This window comes from Giraffa tippelskirchi, chromosome 9 (assembly GCF_054371585.1).
Source record: "Giraffa tippelskirchi isolate mGirTip1 chromosome 9, T2T-mGirTip1v1.2.pri, whole genome shotgun sequence".
Classification (NCBI taxonomy): Eukaryota; Metazoa; Chordata; class Mammalia; order Artiodactyla; family Giraffidae; genus Giraffa; species Giraffa tippelskirchi.
Window position 1 is genome coordinate 10165955 of NC_137283.1, and position 18501 is coordinate 10184455.

The following is an 18501-nucleotide window of genomic DNA, read 5'->3' on the forward strand; positions in this document are numbered from 1 at the left end:
AGTATGTGTAATGGGTGATAACCCCAATGATCTTCAATGACATCGTCCTTCAGCACCAGATTCCAGGGTGGATGGAACTCAGGGTCCAAGAAGCACAGCCAAGTCCATTCTGAGTTCATCTGTGTTCTCTAGTCTCAGCCCTTTGACCAACTGGTTGTCTAACAAACCACTAAACATTTTATTTCTTTGAAGTGAAGTGAAGTGAAGTGAAAGTTGCTCAGTCGTGTCTGACTTTTTGCGACCCCATAGATTCCATGGAATTCTCCAGGCCAGAATACTGAAATGGGTAGCCTTTCCCTTCTCCAGGGGATCTTTCCAGCCCAGGGATCGAACCCAGGTCTCCTACATTGTGAGAGGATTCTTTGCCAGCTGAGCCACAAGGGAAGCCCAAGAATACTGGAGTGGGTAGCCTATCCCTGCTCCAGATGATGTTCCCAACCCAGGAATCGAAACAGGGTCTCCTGCATTGCAGGCAGATTCTTTACGAACTGAGCTATCAAGGAAGCCCTTTTATTTCTTTAGTTTCTCTTTTTGTAAAATGGAGCTAATAATATCAGACTTAATTAGCGGACTCTCTTGACAACAACTTATCATAAAGACTTAAAAAACTTAAATGCTGATAAATGTTGAGTGAAAATAAATTAAACTTCCTCATTATGTAAGCTCTTCCCTTAAAAAAAAATCAGACATTTATTTGTGTCCTCTATGTTCCTGATAATTTATCTAAATATTTGTCTTTCTTGCTTGGTTATTTGTGTTGGGTCTGTGTCTTCATTTGGTATAGTGGCCGCTGTGGCTCCTAGTCACTCAATTGTCATTTGTGTTCGTGATATTTTTGACAGCGATGATTCTGGCCTAATCCCCCAGTTTGCCCATCAGTTTTCAGATTATCAAGGTGACTGAAGTGAGCTTTTGGACACTTTCAAGAGAAAAGAGCTTATATTCTTTCAATCAACCAACCAACCAATGTGAAAAGCAGAAAGATATGTGGGTCAAGGCTCTGGCCCTGAAAACACCATAATAAGGGACAGACTACAGACTTGGACGAGAGAGATCCCTGGATGCTGCTCCTTCAAATTAATATTCTTTTTTTTCTCTTCCAACTCTGTTGGGGTACAGTTGATAGATAAAATTGTTCATATTTAAAGTATACAACATGATGTATATGATATACGTATACTTTGTGAAATGATCACCAGAATGAACACATTCATCACCTTACGTAGCTACTCTGTATGTGAGTGTGTGAGTGTGTGGTCAAAATGTGTAAGATCTTAGCATGTACTTAGCATGTAAGATCTTAGCTTAGCAAGTGTTTATTGTGGGTTTCTTTTCTTTTTTTGTTTGGCCATTCTGCACAGCTTACAGAATCTTAGTTTCTCAACGAGGGATTGAATCTGAGCCCTTGGCAGTGAAAGGTCAGAGTCCTAACCACACGACCACCATGAATTCCCTCAAGCGATCAATGCAGTATTGTTAGCTCTAGTCACCTTGATGTGCAATATATCACCAGAACTTCCAACTGAAAGATTTGACCAGTATGTCCCCATTTCCTCCTACTAACCACCTACTAACCAGTCTACTCTTTATTTCTATGTGTTTGGCTTGTTTTTTTCCTTTTGATTCCACATATAAGATCATACAGTATCTGCTTTTTTCTGTGCAATTTATTTCACCTAGCTTAATGTCCTCTAGGTTCATCTGGGTTTTTGCAAATGGTAAGATTTCCTTCTTTCTTATGTTGTTGTTGTTGTTCAGTTGCTCAGTCGTGTCCAACTCTGGGACCTCGTGGACTGCAGCACACCAGGCTTCCCTATCCTTCACCATCTCCCAGAGCTTGCTCAAACTCATGTCCATCGAGTCAATGATGCCATCCAACCATCTCATCCTCTGTTGTCCCCTTTTCCTCCTGCCTTCAATCTTTCCCAGCATCAGGGTCTTTTCCAATGAGTAGGCTCTTCGCATCAAGTGGCCAAAGTATTGCAGCTTCAGCTTCAGCATCAATCCTTCCCATGAATATTCAGGATTGATTTCCCTTAGGATTGACTGGTTTGATCTCCTTGCAGTCCAAGGGACTCTCAAGAGTCTTCTCCAATACCACAGTTTAAAAGCATCAATTTTTCAGCGCTCAGCCCTCTTTATGGACCAACTCTCACATCTGTACATGACTACTGGAAAAACCATAGCTTTGCGTATACAGACCTTTGTCAGCAAAGCAATGTCTTTGCTTTTTAATATGCTGTCTAGGTTTGTCATAGTTTTCCCTCCAAGGAGCAAGTGTCTTTTAATTTCATGGCTGTAGTCACCATCTGCAGTGACCTTTCTTATGGCTGAATAATATTTCATTATACATTATCTATACATCCATCACATTTTCTTTATCCATATCCTATGTTGGCTATTGTGAATAATGCTGCAGTGAATATGAGTATACAGATATCTCTACAATGTACTGATTTCATTCCCTTTGGATAAATATCCAGAAGTGGGATTACTGGATCATACAGTTCTCCTATTATGTTTTTTGAGGAAACTACATACTGTTTATATTCCCACCAACAGTCCAGAAGTGTTCCCTTTTCTCCACATCCTCATCATACTTGTCTCTTGTCTTTCTGATGACAGCTATTCTAACAGAAACCAGTGAGGGGTGATATCTCACTGTAACTTTGATTTGCATTTCCTTCATGATTAGTGATGTTGAGCACATTTTCATATACCTGCTGCCCAATTGTACATGGCTTCTTTCAATAGTAAGTACTACTACACAACCTGCAGTTGGTTGAATATGTGGAGGCATAATTTCAGATCAAGAGGAACCTTAGATATGAGAGCCAGCTTAACTTATATGCGGATTTTTGACTATGTGGAAGGTTGGTGCCCCTAATACCTTCACTATTCAAGGGTCAATTGTAGTTATTTTTAATAATTTTGTTCTTTAACCTTTATGAAAGTGAAAGTGAAGTCACTCAGTCATGTCCAACTCTTTGCAACCCCATGGACTGTAGCCTACCAGGATTCTCTGTCCATGGGATTTTCCAAACAAGAGTACCAGAGTGGGTTGCCATTCCCTTCTCCAGGGTATCTTCCTGACCCAGGGATCAAACCTGGGTCTCCTGCATTGCAGGCAGACACTTTACCCTCTGAGCTATCCACCAGGGAAGCCCTTAACCTTTATACTAGAATTAAATTATTAACACCATTGTGTTACAGTACTAAAGTATTCTGGATTTGATTATATACTTACCTTTATTTTATATTTTCATATTCCTATTTAGCATCATTTCATTTCAGCTTGAGAAATACCATTTGGCATTTCTTGTAAGGCAGATCTGTTGGTAAAGAACTCCTTTGACTTTTGTGTGCCCGGTAAAGGGTTTATCTCTCCTTTGTTGCTGAAGAATAGACAGCTTTGCAGGGTAAAGTGTTCTTGGTTGGCAGTTTCTCTTTCAGCTCTTTTAATATATCATCCCACTCTCTCGTGGACTGCAAAGTTTCACTGATAGCCTGTTGAGGGTTCCTTGTATGTGAGAATCTTTTATGTTGCTGCTCTAAATATTCTCTTTGTCTTTGATTTTAGACAGTTCTGTTTTAATATCTTGGAGAAGATCTCTTTGGGCTGAATCTGTTGAGGGACCTATGAGTTTCATAAACTTGGATATCTAAATCTCTCCCTAGATTTGGGAAGTTCTCAGTCATTATTTAAATAAGATTTCTGCTCCTTTCTCCATTGATTCTCCTTCAAGGACTCCAATAATGTGTTGTTTTGTCTGATGGTGTCCTATAATTCGGGTGTCCCTGGTGGCTTGGTGGTAAAAAAATCCACCTGCCAATGCAGGAGACTCAGGTTTGATCTCTTTCTGGAAAGATTCCCAGGAGAAGGAAATGACAACCCACTCCAGTATTCTTGCCTGGGAAATCCCATAACAGAGGAGCCTGGCAGGCTACAGTCCATGGGGTAGCAAAGAGTCAAACAGGATTTAGCGACTAAACAACAATGTTTAGTCACATAGGCTTTCTTCATTTTCATTCTCTGTGATAGCTTCTTTGCTTTGTGGAACAACAAAACATACCCGCTTCAATTTGTACATTTCCTTCCCCATCCTGGAATCAATGATTTTCTTTAAAGAGTCCTGGTTCCTTGTAGAAAGAAATGGTGTTTAGAGAGTGCCTCCTGGGTGCCAGTTGTTGTTGTTCAGTGGCTAAGTCATGTCTGATTCTTTGTGACCCCAGGGGCTGCAGCACACCAGGCTTCCTTGTCCTTCACTGTCTCCCAGAGTTTGCTCAAATTCATGTCCATTGAGTCAGTGATGCTATCTAATCATCTAATTCACTGTTGCCCCCTTCTTCTCCTGCCTTCAATCATTTCCAGCATCAGGGTCTTTTCCAGTAAATCAGCTCTTTGCATCAGGTGATCAAAGTATTGGAGCTGCAGTTTTAGCAACAGTCCTCCCAATGAATATTCAGGGTTGATTTCCTTTAGGATTGACTGGTTTGAAATCCTTGCAGTCTAAGGGACTCTTAAGAGTCTTTTCCAGCACCACAGTTCAGAAGCATCAATTCTTCAGTGCTTAGCCTTCTTTATGGTCCAACTCTCACATCCATACATGACTATTGGAAAAACCATAGTTTTGACTATCCCTCTGTGTCAGGGATGCCTGCTATTATTCAACCCATCAATAATGCATCACATCAAAGATGAAGAGAATGTACAGAGTAAGACAACGAACTGCAAATTTATTCTGATATTTCCATTTTAGTTTTCAGTTTATAGAATTTTCCCTAACTTCTTTGATTTTATATTTGTATTTCTTTTCTCTTACACTGAAAATCTTGATTCTGAATGAAATTGATTGTAATTGACTATTTGCTTATTCTAATTTCCTGATACTGGGAAAGATTGAGGGCAGGAGGAGAAGGGGATGACAGAGGATGAGATGGCTGGATGGCACCATTGACTCAATGGACTTGGGTTTGGGTGGACTCCGGGAGTTGGTGATGGACAGGGAGGCCTGGCGTGCTGCAGTTCATGGGGTCGAAAAGAGTCGGACACGACTGAGTGACTGAACTGAACTGAACTGAATTTATACACACTACTGGATAATAAAGATATTTCCAAGTAATGTCTCTAAATAAATGTTTTTAAGAATTTTTGTAAAACATACTGATATTACTTAATAAGGATGTAAGACTATGAAATTCAAGATTTCTCTGTTAGTTCTTTTTTCCCTTAGGGTAAACAAATCTGTTTTAAAGTCACTTGAAATAATTTTTGTTTGGTGGTGCTACCCAGTTGATATACATTAAGTTAATTTGTTTCAGTATGGTTTCAATTTTAGAAACTACTTTTCAGAAATTAGGTTTAACTTTTCAATGATACTTAAGGTTCCCTTGGTTTCTAAGTCAAAACTATAAAACAAGGTATATTTAAAGATGCCTAGGTTCCCTATCTTTCCCCTCTACTCTGTTTCCCCTTATAGGTAATGTTTTGTCTTAGTTTTTTATTTTCTTTCCATTGTTTTGAAAATATAAGCACATGCACTAAAATATTGACCTCTCCTTATTACTCTTTCCCACTTAGTATTTTCTGCCCACTACCCCATAGTGTTAAATAGTGATCCTCCTCATGACTCAAAAGCATACATAGTTCTCTATGGTGTGAGTATATCATGGTTTATTTAGTTGTTCACTATTAATGCACATCTAGTTCTCTCATTCTTTTTTTTTTTTTTAATTTCTGAACAGTTTATTTATTCACACAATAGTTTATCTTCCTTTGAAAGCTAGCATATGAAGATCACTTATTTACCTTGTTTTGTTGTTTTCCCACATGGTAAAACCTTGATCGTCCCCTAATTCTCATAAAGGTCAATGTTTTAAAATCTATGCACATATCAGAATCACCGAAAGCAATATGCAAAAGCTCTGGGAAAACTAGTGCTTGAATGTTTTTAAAGTGGCAGAAGAGGAACTGTATTTTTTACCTTATGGGTAAAGCTTGTTTTCAAAGTGGTATATTTTGAATGATTACAATCCAGAACTAAATCCCATGGCAGACAACATCCGTTTTAGGGGAACTTCTGAGCTAAAAAAACAGAAGGAGAAATTAAGAGTATTACTTTTCCCTGACAAGAATTTCTGACTTTGATACATATTTTCCAAATGTCATTTTTTAAGGTGACATACGACACACCCAGAATATGTCTTAAATCTGTCTCTTGTAAATGCAAGAATGGGTAGAATTACGTACATTAGTTACAGAAAGAACGTAGGAAGGCGGTGCACTTAGCATCACATAAGAACATTAAGGCCTTAGTTACGTGGCTGTGGCTTCGGTGATGTCAGCAGTGTGTTCCCCTCATGCTTACATTCCAAGTAAGCAGGCAGGCAAAGCAAAGATTTCTAAACATGTAAGGGCTAAAGATAGTTTAACCTATATATGCTATGCTATGCTAAGTCGCTTCAGTCGTGTCCGACTCTGTGCGACCCCATAGACGGCAGCTCACCAGGCTCTGCCGTCCCTAGGATTCTCCAGGCAAGAATACTGGAGTGGGTTGCCATTTCTTTCTCCATAGTTCTCTCATTCTTAACCCTGAACTGATAACCATCTGAGACAAATCCATAACAAGGAGAACAAAACAAAAAACAGAAGCAGAAAAAGGAACTCAGGGAACAGAGCCTATGTAGAGAAAACAAAAGCTACTATATCTGCAGGGAAATTAGAAAAGGTGTGCAATCATGGAAGAGAGAATGGGGACCACCAAAGGAATGCTTACAGAATAAGAAGGAGCTCTTGGAAAAACAAAATGTGGTATCAGAAATTAAAAAAACAAAACCCTCATTAAGAAAGATCTGAAGAACTCTCTCAGAAGTTAGAGAAAAAAACCAAAAACCCCAGAAAGATGAAAAACAGAGGAGAAGTGGCTCAAAAAATTAGGGGACTTTACGATAGGGATCAATCCTGGAAGTCCAATATTTGAATGATAGGGTTTCCAAAAAGAGAGAATAGGGAAAATGAAGAAGAAATGACAAAATTATTTAAGATAATTTCCAAGAATCAAAGAGCCTGAAATACTGAAAGAACTTACTCAGTATTTAGTGGATGGATGAATAGGCCCACATCATAGAATATCAGTGCGCAATTTCAAAGCACTGGGGATAAATAAATTTTGGGTGTTTCTTAAAATTAAAAAAAAAAAAAGAGGTCACATTAATTAGGTAATTGGATGTTTTCAGAAGTTCCAACAGCAATAGTGGAAACTAGTGGTCATTGGAATAATAGCTTCAAAGTCCTGAAGGAAAATGATTTCCAAACTAGAATTCTATACCCAGCCAAACTATATTGAGAATGAAGGTTTTCAGACAAGCAGAATCTTAAAAAAAAATTATCTGATGATGAACAAAACTGGAAAAAAAAACCAGACACAGCAACAAGAAATAGAGTGTTTTTCAGGACATGAACACAGCTATCAAAATGACTGATAGAGGTAAAAGTGGTTTGTGGCCCCTGGGGAGATAGATCAGGTGGAAGGGGGGACTGCTCTTTTTAACTGTGAGAATGAATAATTTTGATAAAGACATAAAAATAGTAGGGAGAGAATAAACAATTTTTAAAAGGAAGGCAACTCTTGAGAACTAAGTTGATGTGACTGTTTTGAAAGACTATGATAAAAGATGCAGAAGAGGTATGACAAAAAGATTCTGAGATGCTATAGAAACTGGTCAAAGCATCAAAATTTAGAGGCATCTTTTAAACTTTCTGCACTCACCAATCTCCTGGCTTGCCTTCCTTGTTGTAAGAACTTGGCTAGGCCTTCCGGGAAAAAGTGATTCCTTGCAGTTGGCCAAAAAACAAAGAAACACCACATCAGAGAGAGAGAGACATGCTGGAAGAAGTTGCCTGGGCCTTTCCTAAATACAGAACTGGGAGATGTTGGGGAAAACGAAGACAGGATATGTCAAGTTTCTTAAAAGTGAAAGGACCAATGATGTCTGGGAAATGGCAAATAGCTTCAGTGATTTGGAAACTAACATTTTTTCCCAAATTTGCCTCATGTTATAGTCACCAGAGGGCTTCCCTGGCGGCTCAGGAGTAAAGAATCTACTTGCAATGCAGGAGACTCAAGTTCAATCCCTGGGTCAGGAAGATCCTCTGGAGAAGAAAATGGCAACCCGTTCCAGTATTCTTGCCTGGGAAATCCCATGGATAGAGGAACCTGGGAGGCTACGGTCCATGTGGTTGGAAAAGAGTCTGACAGGACTTGGCGACTAAACCACCACCACCATAGTCACCAGGGGAGCTTTTAAAAATCCTGGGCCCATATCATACCCCTTAACAATTAAATCAGATTAAGTAGGAGAAGGGGCCAGACATCAGTAATTTCTTTTTTGCCCTCCGCTCACCCCTCCCACTACAGGCTTGCAGGATCTTAGTTCTCCAACCCAGGCCCTCCGTAGTGAAAGTTCAGAATCCTACCCACTGGACTGCCACGGAATTCCAGGACATTAGTATTTTTGAAAGATCCTCAGGTGATTCCAGTGTGCAGTCAAGTCATGGAACCACTGGGGTAGAGTGTGTATGAGGAGGCTAAGCCTGGAAGGGTAGGGTAAAATTGTAAGGTTTTAAGTGCCCAGCTACTAAAGAGCAATAGAGGTGCCGTTGACAGTTTTTGAACTGTATGTGATGCAATGCAGTACCTGGGGAGATTAATGCACAGAAGAAATGGGAGGAGGTGAGATTACAGAAGCACAGAGAACATTGGCTAGACTGATAGGCTACTTCTTGACTCAGAAGAAGCAGTGCAGAGAAGTACCATAGGCTGTGTGCATTAGGTGTGCCCAGTTTGGTTCAGTCGCTCAGTCGTGTCTGGCTCTTTGTGACCCCATGATCAGCACGCCAGGCTTCCCTGTCCATCACCAACTCCTGGAGCCTACTCAAACTCATGTCCATCGCGTCTGAGATGCCATCCAGCCATCTCATCCTCTGTTGTCCCCTTCTCCTCCTGCCTTCAACCTTTCCCAGCATCAGAGCCTTTTCCAGTGAGTCAGTTCTTTGCATCAGGTGGCCAAAGCATTGGAGTTTCAGCTTCAGCATCAGTCCTTCCAATGAACATTCAGGACTGATTTCCTTCAGGATTGACAGGTTGGATCTCCTTGCAGTCTAAGAGACTCTCAAGAGTCTTCTCCAACACCACAGTTCAAAAGCATCAATTCTTCCGGGTTGAGCTTTCTTTACAGTCCAACTCTCACATCCATAGATGTGTCCATGGGTCACCAAATCTTCCTTGCCTCATTGAAAACTCTACTGTTCCTCTGGTTCAAGCCCCGCGAGGCCCCTCGGTTGTGATGCTCCCCCAGACGGGTGTGAGAACCACCAGGAGGCAGTGTAGGCCCCAGCCAGCCCAAGGGAGGGCTGCAGGCTCCGCTCTCTGATTGGGCCAAATCCCCCGCGTGGAGGAAAGTGATCCCAGTTCCGGAGAAGTTGAGGACCAAGCAGAGGCGGTGGGAAGGACGCTGTGCAGCTTGTTGCGCCAGGGAAATGCAGTCTGAGGTCGTCCTAACCGCCCCCCAACTCCTTCGGGGACCACTGCCCTTCCAGGAGGTCCCTTTCTATACCCTCCTGCAGTGAGAGGGTCACTCCTCCACCGGCGCCATGGGCATGCCGGTGAGCGTCAAGATGACGGGGGCCTTGCTGGCTTCTTTCCACCCGAATCCCCAGCTCCCCCAGAATGGAAGGCCGAGCACACAGTAAGTACTCCATGTCCAAGAAAGGCTCAACCGAGGCAGATAGGAAGTGGGAGCTGATGGGCACGAGGCGCATCTAGCCGGGGCTTGTCCCCCTAGTTTCTTGGTTGGAGGGGACGAGAGGTCCGGGGGCGGGGCTCAAGGCTGACCATTTCCTGTCTCCCCGACAATCGCGGCCACCCAGCTAGGGTGAGAAATCACCGTGACCAAAAGCTGTCGGAGAGGGGTGTGCGCGCGCCCGGTCCCTCGAGGTGCACGGCTCGAAGCACTCGTTTTTCCAAAGGTGGCCGAGAGCCACCCCACTGGAGCGCTCGCCCGCAAGATGGGAGATATCGAAACGCCTCTTTAAAACACACGGTGACAAACACCCCCTCCCACCCAGCGGCGACGTGCACGTGACAGTTTTCGGGCCCTCGCGACTACGTGGAAACTTGGAATAGGTCTGTGGCTGCCTAGAGCCGGGCGCCGGGGTCTCTGCCACCCCGCCCCGCTCGTCGCGGCGGAGGGGGCCGAGCTACCGCGAGCAGGGGACCCCGCCCGCTGAGTGTGTCCCCGGGGAAGCGGCTCCCAAGGCGGCAGCGGCGGCGCAGGCCATGTGGGACGCGCGGGTAACTAGGTGCGTAGAGGCGCAGGACGTGCGGGGGGCGCCTCCGGCCTTCAGCCTTGCCTCTTCCCGGCGGGAGGGAGGCGGCCGCGCTTGGGGGCCGGCGCCCCCCGAGGCCGCACCGGGGCAGGCGGTCCCTGCGCTCATCTAGGTGCAGACGCGGGCCTGTTGCGCGGGGCCCGGCGCGGGGTGGGGGTGGGGGGTGGCCCCGGCGTTCCTGGCGCCTGGGGAAGGGGCGCGCGTTGCGACAGGACTGCGGCGGCGCGCAGCCTGCCTCGTCCCCACCCCGGCACCAAATCTGCGGCTCCGGGGCCCGCCTCCCGCCTCCTCCTAGACCCGGGGCCGCGAATGTAAAGACCAGCGGACAAGCCTGCGGGGCACGCCTCGGGCTGGCAGGCGCCCGGGCGCGGGGCGGGATTTGCCGGGAACTTAGGAGAGTGCTGGCCGCTTCCTGGCAGGAGGAGGTTGGCGAATCCAGCCCAGGGCAGGCCTCTTCCCCAACCCGCCCGATCGTGAGCTGGGCTTGCCGCAGGCCCACCGTCCTCGGCCAGAAGAGTTGGGAGGAGGGGGTAGCACTAAGGGCCCGGGGTTCAGAAGCGGAGTCCCAGAAACCCAGGCTTCTGCTTCCGAGAGTTTGCAAACGCGGGCTCGGAGCCTGGAGCCTGGGAGGTGCACTCTGCCCCCTCGCCGCACGCCCACTGGGAGCCCGGAGCGTTAGCCACCTGGCTGAAACTGCCTTTCTGCAGCCCGACTCCCGGCTAGGGGCGTTTCTAGGAGGCTGCATGCTTTGGTTCGTACTAGGCAAAATTTATCGGGAGATGTACAATTTGCACAAAAATAAAATTTTTTAAGAGGAGCGAGAAAGGGGTGGGCTCTGAGGTTTCTAGTCCCCAGTCCAGTTGTTGTTGACTTAATCAGTCCTTACGTGGGAAGAAAGCAGGGAGCCCAGGGCCTTCAGCACCCAGGTTCTGCCCCTGCCTGGCGCTGAGCCTCCCAAGTGCCAGGCACCTTTCTGAGGCAAGACTGATACCCAGATGGCTTGGTCTTTTGTTGATTATCCTCTTTTGTGCTTTATAGGAAGTACTACCCTGGAGGAGAGTCAGAAGTTTGTTTCAATTGTTTTGCAGTCATCTCTGTTTTGTTCAATTGCAGGATGGATGCCTGAGCTTTGAGTACCCTGTGCGGGCCTTTGTATCCTCCACTGGAGATGGAGGGGGGGATGGGTGTGTGGGGGCATCTGTCCCCAGGGTCAGATCCCGCTGCTTCCAGCCTATGAGCTTCTGTCTTTTCCTGACCAAGATCCACAATAGAGACCCGCACCCAGGCACATACATATATCAGTATAAAACTGCAAGAAGAGCGTCGTGAGTGCTAAGTCGATTTACTCATGTAGGACTCTCTGTGAACCTATGGACTGTAGCCTGCCAGGGTCCTCTGACCATGGGATTTTCCAGACAAGAATACTGGCTGGAGTAGGTTGCCATACCCTTCTCCAGGGGATTTTCCCCACTCGGGGATCCAACAGAGTCTCTTATTTTCTTTACCACTAGTGCCACCTGGGAAGCCCCCAAGAAGAGCCTCACAGAATATTTGCACTCTACTGGGTGAGGACAGTGATATTTTCTGTTCTATTCCATATTCTGTTTTTTGTTTTTAAAACCTAGTCATAATCCTTTGACTTGGTTTGATCACTGACTAACCAGTCCTCGGTGGCAAGTGCAAGCTTTCTTTGGGGCACCCCCAGAGAGGTGGAGGAGAGTATCCATATTTCCCTGGGAACTAACTCTGGAAGGGATGCATTGGTTTAGGAGACATGAAGGAGGCTGAGATTCAAACTTGAGTAAGGAGACTACTAGAGGTTGTGGCTGCAAAGGCAGGCCGAAGGATGCTTCTGGCTCCTCTGGCTCCAGTGAATGGGTGGGGCCTCCTGTGAGTGCTGGGGAGGTAGCAGAGTAATGGCTTCTTGCCATTATGTCTTTTTTTTTTTTTGAGTAAGCAGGAAGGAGAAGGCTGAAAGGCTGCCAGGAGCTCTGGATTCATACATTCCAAAGAGGACTCTTTTAAGTCTCTGCACAGAATTTCACAGCGGGGTCAGCAGCAGGGCAGTGAACATTTTATAGATGAAGGAGCTGAGGTTCATCACCTGGTAGTCATTACAGCTAATTAGTAGTATATCTAGGGTTAGACACCCACTCTCTCAGGGATGGAAAAGAGACTTTATGGAATTCTTAAACTTCTCTTTGCTGATCGGTTCTTTTTTCCTGCACTTGCTACCAAAGGCCCATTGCTATGTTGTGTACCCTAGTATTTTATTTTTGCTTCTTGGGATGAAGATTCTGTTAGTGGCCAAAATAGAGCATTCAAGCCTCTGTCTAGGTGGGAAAGGTAAGTGACCCTGAGGATGTTCTTAAAAACAGAAGTGGGGTTGGGTTGTGGGCCTCTGGTCATTGGCATGGGTGTAGTATTGCTTTCACTGGCCTCCAGGAACAAGCTGTTCTCTGCCTTCCCAGACGGAGAAATGGAGCTGACCGATTGTTGCCCTGCCTCTGGCTTTCCAGTCACTGACACAGCTGACCGTGTCTCATGGCTTTCGTGAGAGGTTTCCTTGAAGTGTAGCCTGAGTTTCTTAAGGCCCAGAAATCTTTGTTATGACAAATCTTTATAAGAAGGAAGAATTAGGGGGAAATGGATAGTCTCTTTAGCAAAGATGACTCTTGATGTTACCACTGAGAGCTATGGTGGGACAGTGGCAAGGGTGGAGAGAACATTTGGTTTTAAACTTTAGTTTTTAATTTTTGGCCTCACCGTACCGTTGCAGGGTCTTAGTTCCCTGACCAGGGAATGAACCTGCACCCTCAGCAGTGAAAGCATATAGAGTCCTAACCACTGGGGAACAACACACGGCTATATTTAAAATGGGTAACCAACAAGGACCTACCGTATAGCACAAGGAACTCTGCTCAATGTAATGTGGCAGCCTGGATGGAAGGGGAGTTTGGGGGAGAATGGATGTGTATGGCTGAGTCCCTTTGCTGTTCACCTTAAACTGTTACAACACTGTTCATTGGCTATACCCCCAAAGGAAAAATAAGAAACTTTAAAAAAAGGTATTGAAGCAGGTAAACAGACGTCTTTCGAACCCCAAAATGTCACAGTGCCCAAACCAATATCAGTATTCTTCCTTTGGTCACTAAGGTTGTCCATTTTGCCTGAGCAGACATTTTTCTTTGTCTCAGATCTCCTAAGTAAGCATTGCTTTATTTCCTTGATTTTGTGGAAAATCTGAAAGTTTGACTGAGTCTTACCTGTAACCCCCTGACCCAGTTTACCTGAATCAACTCCATCTTTTGCCTGGGCGTTGAACATCAGCATCAGTGCCCACCTGCATCCCCATAGCACGTTTGTCTTAGCTTCTTTGAGCCTGGTGAGCTGGTAGGACCTCCTGTGTGTTTGTCGGAGACAAGCCGAGTCTGGATTTAGCTATTTCTGTTTGAAGTTCTGATGACATCTGGATTGAGATGTTTTTATCTTGTAAGTGCCGAGTCCTCCTGTCAATGAAGAGAAAGATTGCTAACCTTAGAAAACAGTGATGACCTTTTGAAGGTGCAGGGGTAGGAAAGTGTTCCCTTCTTTCTTTTTATGTTCTTTCGCTGGTTCTAATAATTAAATTGACACAAGCGATTAACAGGAGAAAAACAAATTTTAATTTCCTGCATATGGGCGCGCCATAAAAATATGAGACTCAAAGAAGTCTAACTAATACAGGAAGCTTTTATGCCTTTTAGGCAAAGAAACAGCAAACGTTGACAAAGGGGCTTGGGCTTGGGGTAATAAATTGGTGAAAAAATAGCAAGGTTTGTTTACACAGCTCTCTCGCCCTTAATTCCCTATCTCCGCTGATAAGGATGCCTCCTACCCTCCTGGTACATAGAGGATGCCTTTCCCGTGGGAAATTTATTTTTTGCTTTCAGAGGGGGAAGGAGGGTCAGAGTGTCCTTTTTGCGCCAGCTGTTTTTCAAATACCTTTGATACAAATTAATCACTATGCTAGAGTGGCACATTATAGGGTAGCATATTCAGAGGAAAGCAGGCCATTTGGGGGGATCTGCACAACAGAAAATATAGAGAATTACCGCACTCTACTGAGTAGTTTGATTTACTGTGAAAAATACTTGAATCACGAGTTTCAACTGGGATGAGCTTCGTGTCCAGCTGCGGTCCTGGGGTTCTCGCCTATGGTCACCCTTGGATCACCTCATCCGTTGTCCATCAGGGTCCACTCTACCTCGAGGCTCAAAAATTGGTAACTTCGAAGGCTCACTGGCGTCTGGAATCTGAACTCACTGTCCAGGTACTAAGGGTCTCTGTAATATGGACTTAGAGTTTGTCTCTAATATACCCTTTGTTCTCCCATCAGCGTCTTACCTGGTCTCACTTCTTTTTGCTTTTTCGCTTTGCAAGGCAGTTGTGCTCCTCACATACCTGAGGGCCAGTGTACCTCACATACTGGCTGATGGAGGATTTAAACACGTGAGACCTAGTCACTGCTAACGGGTGCAGAACAGAGTCAGTGCCAGGCAGCCCAGGGAGAAAGGGTGAGTGGACATGCAGACAAGCCTTCCAGAAGGGTTCCTAGCTCCTGAATCCTCCGTCCCTAGACGAAATCTGGGAGGTAAGCTTTGTGCTGTGCCCAGACAGATGAAGGGCACTTCCAGCAGGCTGGATTGAGGGGCGCCGGAGAAGAGAGGGTCATTCCAGGTAAAGGGGGCAGCTTGTTATGAAGAATAATGACGAGCACCATTTCCTTATATACAAACACGCCATGAGGACATGTTTAGAGATTCTACTAGGGGAGCATAGCCGCTGGTACACCCCACCTGGAACGGTCCTCTTGGACTGGGCATACACAGGAGGCCATGGGGGAGGAGGTGGGCAAATGTCTTTTAACAACTCCCACATAAATAAGTTTTGGAGATCTAGTTAACGCACAGCATAATGATTATAGCCAACAACATTGTATTATAAACTGCAAAGTTGCCGAGAGACTAGATCTTAATTGTTCCCATCACAAAAAAGAAATTATTCTTGTCTGTCATCATAGAGGTATTAGCTAATGCTATGGTGGCAAGCATATTGAAACCGATAAATATAAAATCAACAACTTGGGGACTTCCCTGGTGGTCCAGTGGTTGGGACTCTGGCTTCCAACGCAGGGGAAGTGGGCTTGATCCTTGGTTGGGGAGGTAAGATTCCCACAAATCAACACGCTGCACACCTTAAACTTACAAAAGGTTACACATCAATTATATCTAAACAATATTGTTTTATAAAAAAGGAAAAAAGAAAAATGGTGAGCAAAAACTCTTGTATGCTAAACCAACATAATATGCTACCTGTATGGTAGCATATAGCTACCAATATGGGCTTCCCAGGTGGCTCAGTGAGTAAAGAATCTACTTGCAGTGCTGGAGATGCAAGAGATGCGAGTTCGATCCCTGTGTCAGGAAGATCCCTTGGAGGAGGGCATGGTAACCCACTCCAGGATTCTTGCCTGGGGAATCCCAAGGACAGAGCAACCTGGCGAGCTACAGTCCATAGGGTTGCAAAGAGTTGGACACGACTGAAGCGACTTAGCCCTCATGCATGCTACCAGTAGTTGACTTTGTGCCTGGCTCTATGTTAAATGCATTTCATGTATTATTTATCCCTCAGAGAAATACTGTAAGCAATCCCCATTTTACAGGTCTCTCTGCCCCCGAATATGAGCTTCATGAGGGCAGCAGAGATTTGGGTCAGTCTTGATGCACATGTCCCAGCATCTAGCAGAGGGCCTGGCACACAGAAGGTGCTCAATACTTGCTGGCTGGCTGAGGTAAGAGGAAGTCCAGTCTTACAGGTGACTCTGCCCCTGTTTAGCGTTAAGGAAACTGAAGGCGCGAGGGTTAGGGAATCGGCTGCCTGACACCAGGCCTGGAATAGGCCCAGCGGGACTGGATCCCAGGTTTTTGGACTTTGTCTTTTGTGAGGGGGAGGCACGCTTGTCCTCCCTGTGGTGCTGGCCCCAGCCTTGTGACTGCAAAGCTGTGTGACAGGGAAGGGGCCGGATGAATTTGGGATCATGTGGCAACAACATGGAGAAGGCTGGAAAGGAAAACTGAAGGATGTGTGTGTGTGTTTACATAGCTTTGTATTTTATTTAGAAGGCTGGGAAAGCGGATGGCCGTCTTTTCAGCCTGGCCAAAGTTCACACTTTTTTTTCAAGACCAAATGCAAAGCCCTGTGTTTTAGGAAATGTCAGCTGGTGCTAGAACTTCGGAGGGACTCAGATCTCCCCAGCATTGCTGAGGTACCTCCCTTTGAGGAGGTGCCTTTCAGGGACCCTATCTGGGGGAGACTCTTACTTAGGGGAGCTCCTGGGCACCTCTGGACCCTTCCCATGCCCCAGTGGATGGTGTTTCAGGCTCCACTGGGTTTGTCTTGCCTTTCAGACATGAGGAAGCAAATTGCTGTGGTCTTAGGGTGGGAGGAGGAACAGAGGCCATTAATCTGCATCTAAAATGTTACAGGGGCTTCTCAGGTGGCTCAGTGGTAAAGAATCCACCTACCACGCAGGAGACATGGGTTTGATCCTTGGGTCGGGAAATTCCACGGACAGAAAAGTGTAGAGGACTACAGTCCAGGGGTTGCAAAAACTGGACACGACTTAGCAAATGAAGAGCAGCAGCAGCAAAATATTACAGAGGGGCTTGCGAAAGGATGTGGAGCCGAGCCTTCTTGGGCTGCTATTATTCTGCGCTAAGTGAGAAAGCGCCTTTGTTCTAGGGCTGTCATGGGGTGGGGCTGTGTCCTCCTTGGGGCTGCTCCAGCTTCACAACCATCTATAGCTCCCAGGTGCTCTGGGAGAGAGTGGGAAGCCTAAATACAGGGACTGTGGCAGTAGTTGGGCTGCCTGGATTTAGCACAGATACTGAGTCCAGATGTCTGAGCAGCCTGTGTGTGCCCCTGTGGAATATCCTCATTTGTCTTCAGGCAGAGTCTGGAATGCCAACTTTTCAGGGTCACTGTTTTGGGGGTTTGATTTTCATTTTCAAGGCCACCCTTTCTGTTTTCCCCAGTCCCCTGACCCTTTCTTCACTTCACCTCTCATGGTGTTGTGAACACAGATTTTGGTATCAGTCTGTGCCTTGTTTAGAGAAGTCTCTTCTTTGATTAAACCCATTTCCTGACTTGTAAAACTGGGATCACAGTTATACCTCCCTCACGGGCACTGTTAGGAACAATTTGATGATAAAATGTCTGAGAAGGGCTTAGCACAGGGCCTGGCATGTAGTAAGGGCTCAGTGAATTTTACCTGTTATCATGCAGCTACCCAGGACTGCTCTCATTCAGATAGTGCAGTGCAAACAGGCCAGTCTGTGGCACACACAGGAGAAATTGTGCCCACCCCTGGCCACCACTGGGAGGGGGGTCTCCTTATGGCCTTCCTCTTTGGGGGTCAAGTGATTAAGACTCCACTTCTGAGCCAGGAGTTGAGATGTATCCATCTCGGCCCTTCAGCAGTATTTCTTGAGCATCTTCCAGGGCCCTGGTGGTTTTAGAGACTTGGAACATTTGCCTTTCAGGGTCCAAACCACCTGCACACTATCCAAGACTAAAATGTGTCCAAAAGCTCTTAGTTTGTCCTTCCTTGAGAATGAATTTCTTTAATCTGAATTTACATTCTTTCTTGTCTTTTTTTTTTTTGGAGTTAAAAGATTCTGTCTCTTGTGAAATTATGCGGACAGCAGATGGTACACATTTATTTATTTTTTAAGATGGTACACTTAAAAAAATATTCTGATTTGGCAAATCAAGGAGTTGGCAACCTTATTTAGGCTCCCTTTGATTTCTTTCCTGTGTGTGCAAATGTTACTATTTGTCAACTTAAAAAAAAAGAAATCTAGGAGTCACTGATTTATAGGATTATTCTTTGCTGTTAGCATTTTTCAATCTCTGGCACTATCATATCACAGGCGACACATGGCCCTGTTTGCTGACTTTTGGATTTTCAACAGGTGCTTATACATTTGGGTAAACATCTTTCTCCTTGGTTTTCCCCAAATAACCAACAGCTTTGGCAGTATGATCTTGGTTGTTTTTGATTTGTACTTTAT

At 45.2% G+C, this 18501-nt stretch overlaps 3 protein-coding genes across 4 annotated transcripts in view; 1 reads left to right on the forward strand and 2 right to left on the reverse strand.

Annotated features, from left to right (window-relative positions):
• The window catches only part of MLH1 (mutL homolog 1), a 185518-nt gene that overhangs the window by 114848 nt on the left and 52169 nt on the right, over nucleotides 1-18501 (reverse strand). For both annotated transcript variants that reach the window (XM_081527275.1, XM_081527273.1), the window contains exons 3-4: nucleotides 13678-13896; nucleotides 5985-6085 (exon numbers count right to left, since the gene is read on the reverse strand). The gene's annotated coding sequence lies outside the window, so the exon portion shown is untranslated. The remainder of the gene's footprint in view (nucleotides 1-5984; nucleotides 6086-13677; nucleotides 13897-18501) is intronic.
• The window catches only part of LOC145520584 (large ribosomal subunit protein uL23), a 94807-nt gene that overhangs the window by 24137 nt on the left and 52169 nt on the right, over nucleotides 1-18501 (reverse strand). Inside the window, exons 5-6 of the mRNA XM_081527346.1 lie at nucleotides 13678-13896; nucleotides 5985-6085 (exon numbers count right to left, since the gene is read on the reverse strand). The gene's annotated coding sequence lies outside the window, so the exon portion shown is untranslated. The remainder of the gene's footprint in view (nucleotides 1-5984; nucleotides 6086-13677; nucleotides 13897-18501) is intronic.
• TRANK1 (tetratricopeptide repeat and ankyrin repeat containing 1) overlaps nucleotides 9461-18501 on the forward strand; it is a 95635-nt gene continuing 86594 nt past the window's right edge. The window contains exon 1 of the mRNA XM_081527234.1: nucleotides 9461-9747. Within this exon, the coding sequence (XP_081383360.1) occupies nucleotides 9653-9747 (95 nt within the window). The 5' untranslated portion in view covers nucleotides 9461-9652. The remainder of the gene's footprint in view (nucleotides 9748-18501) is intronic.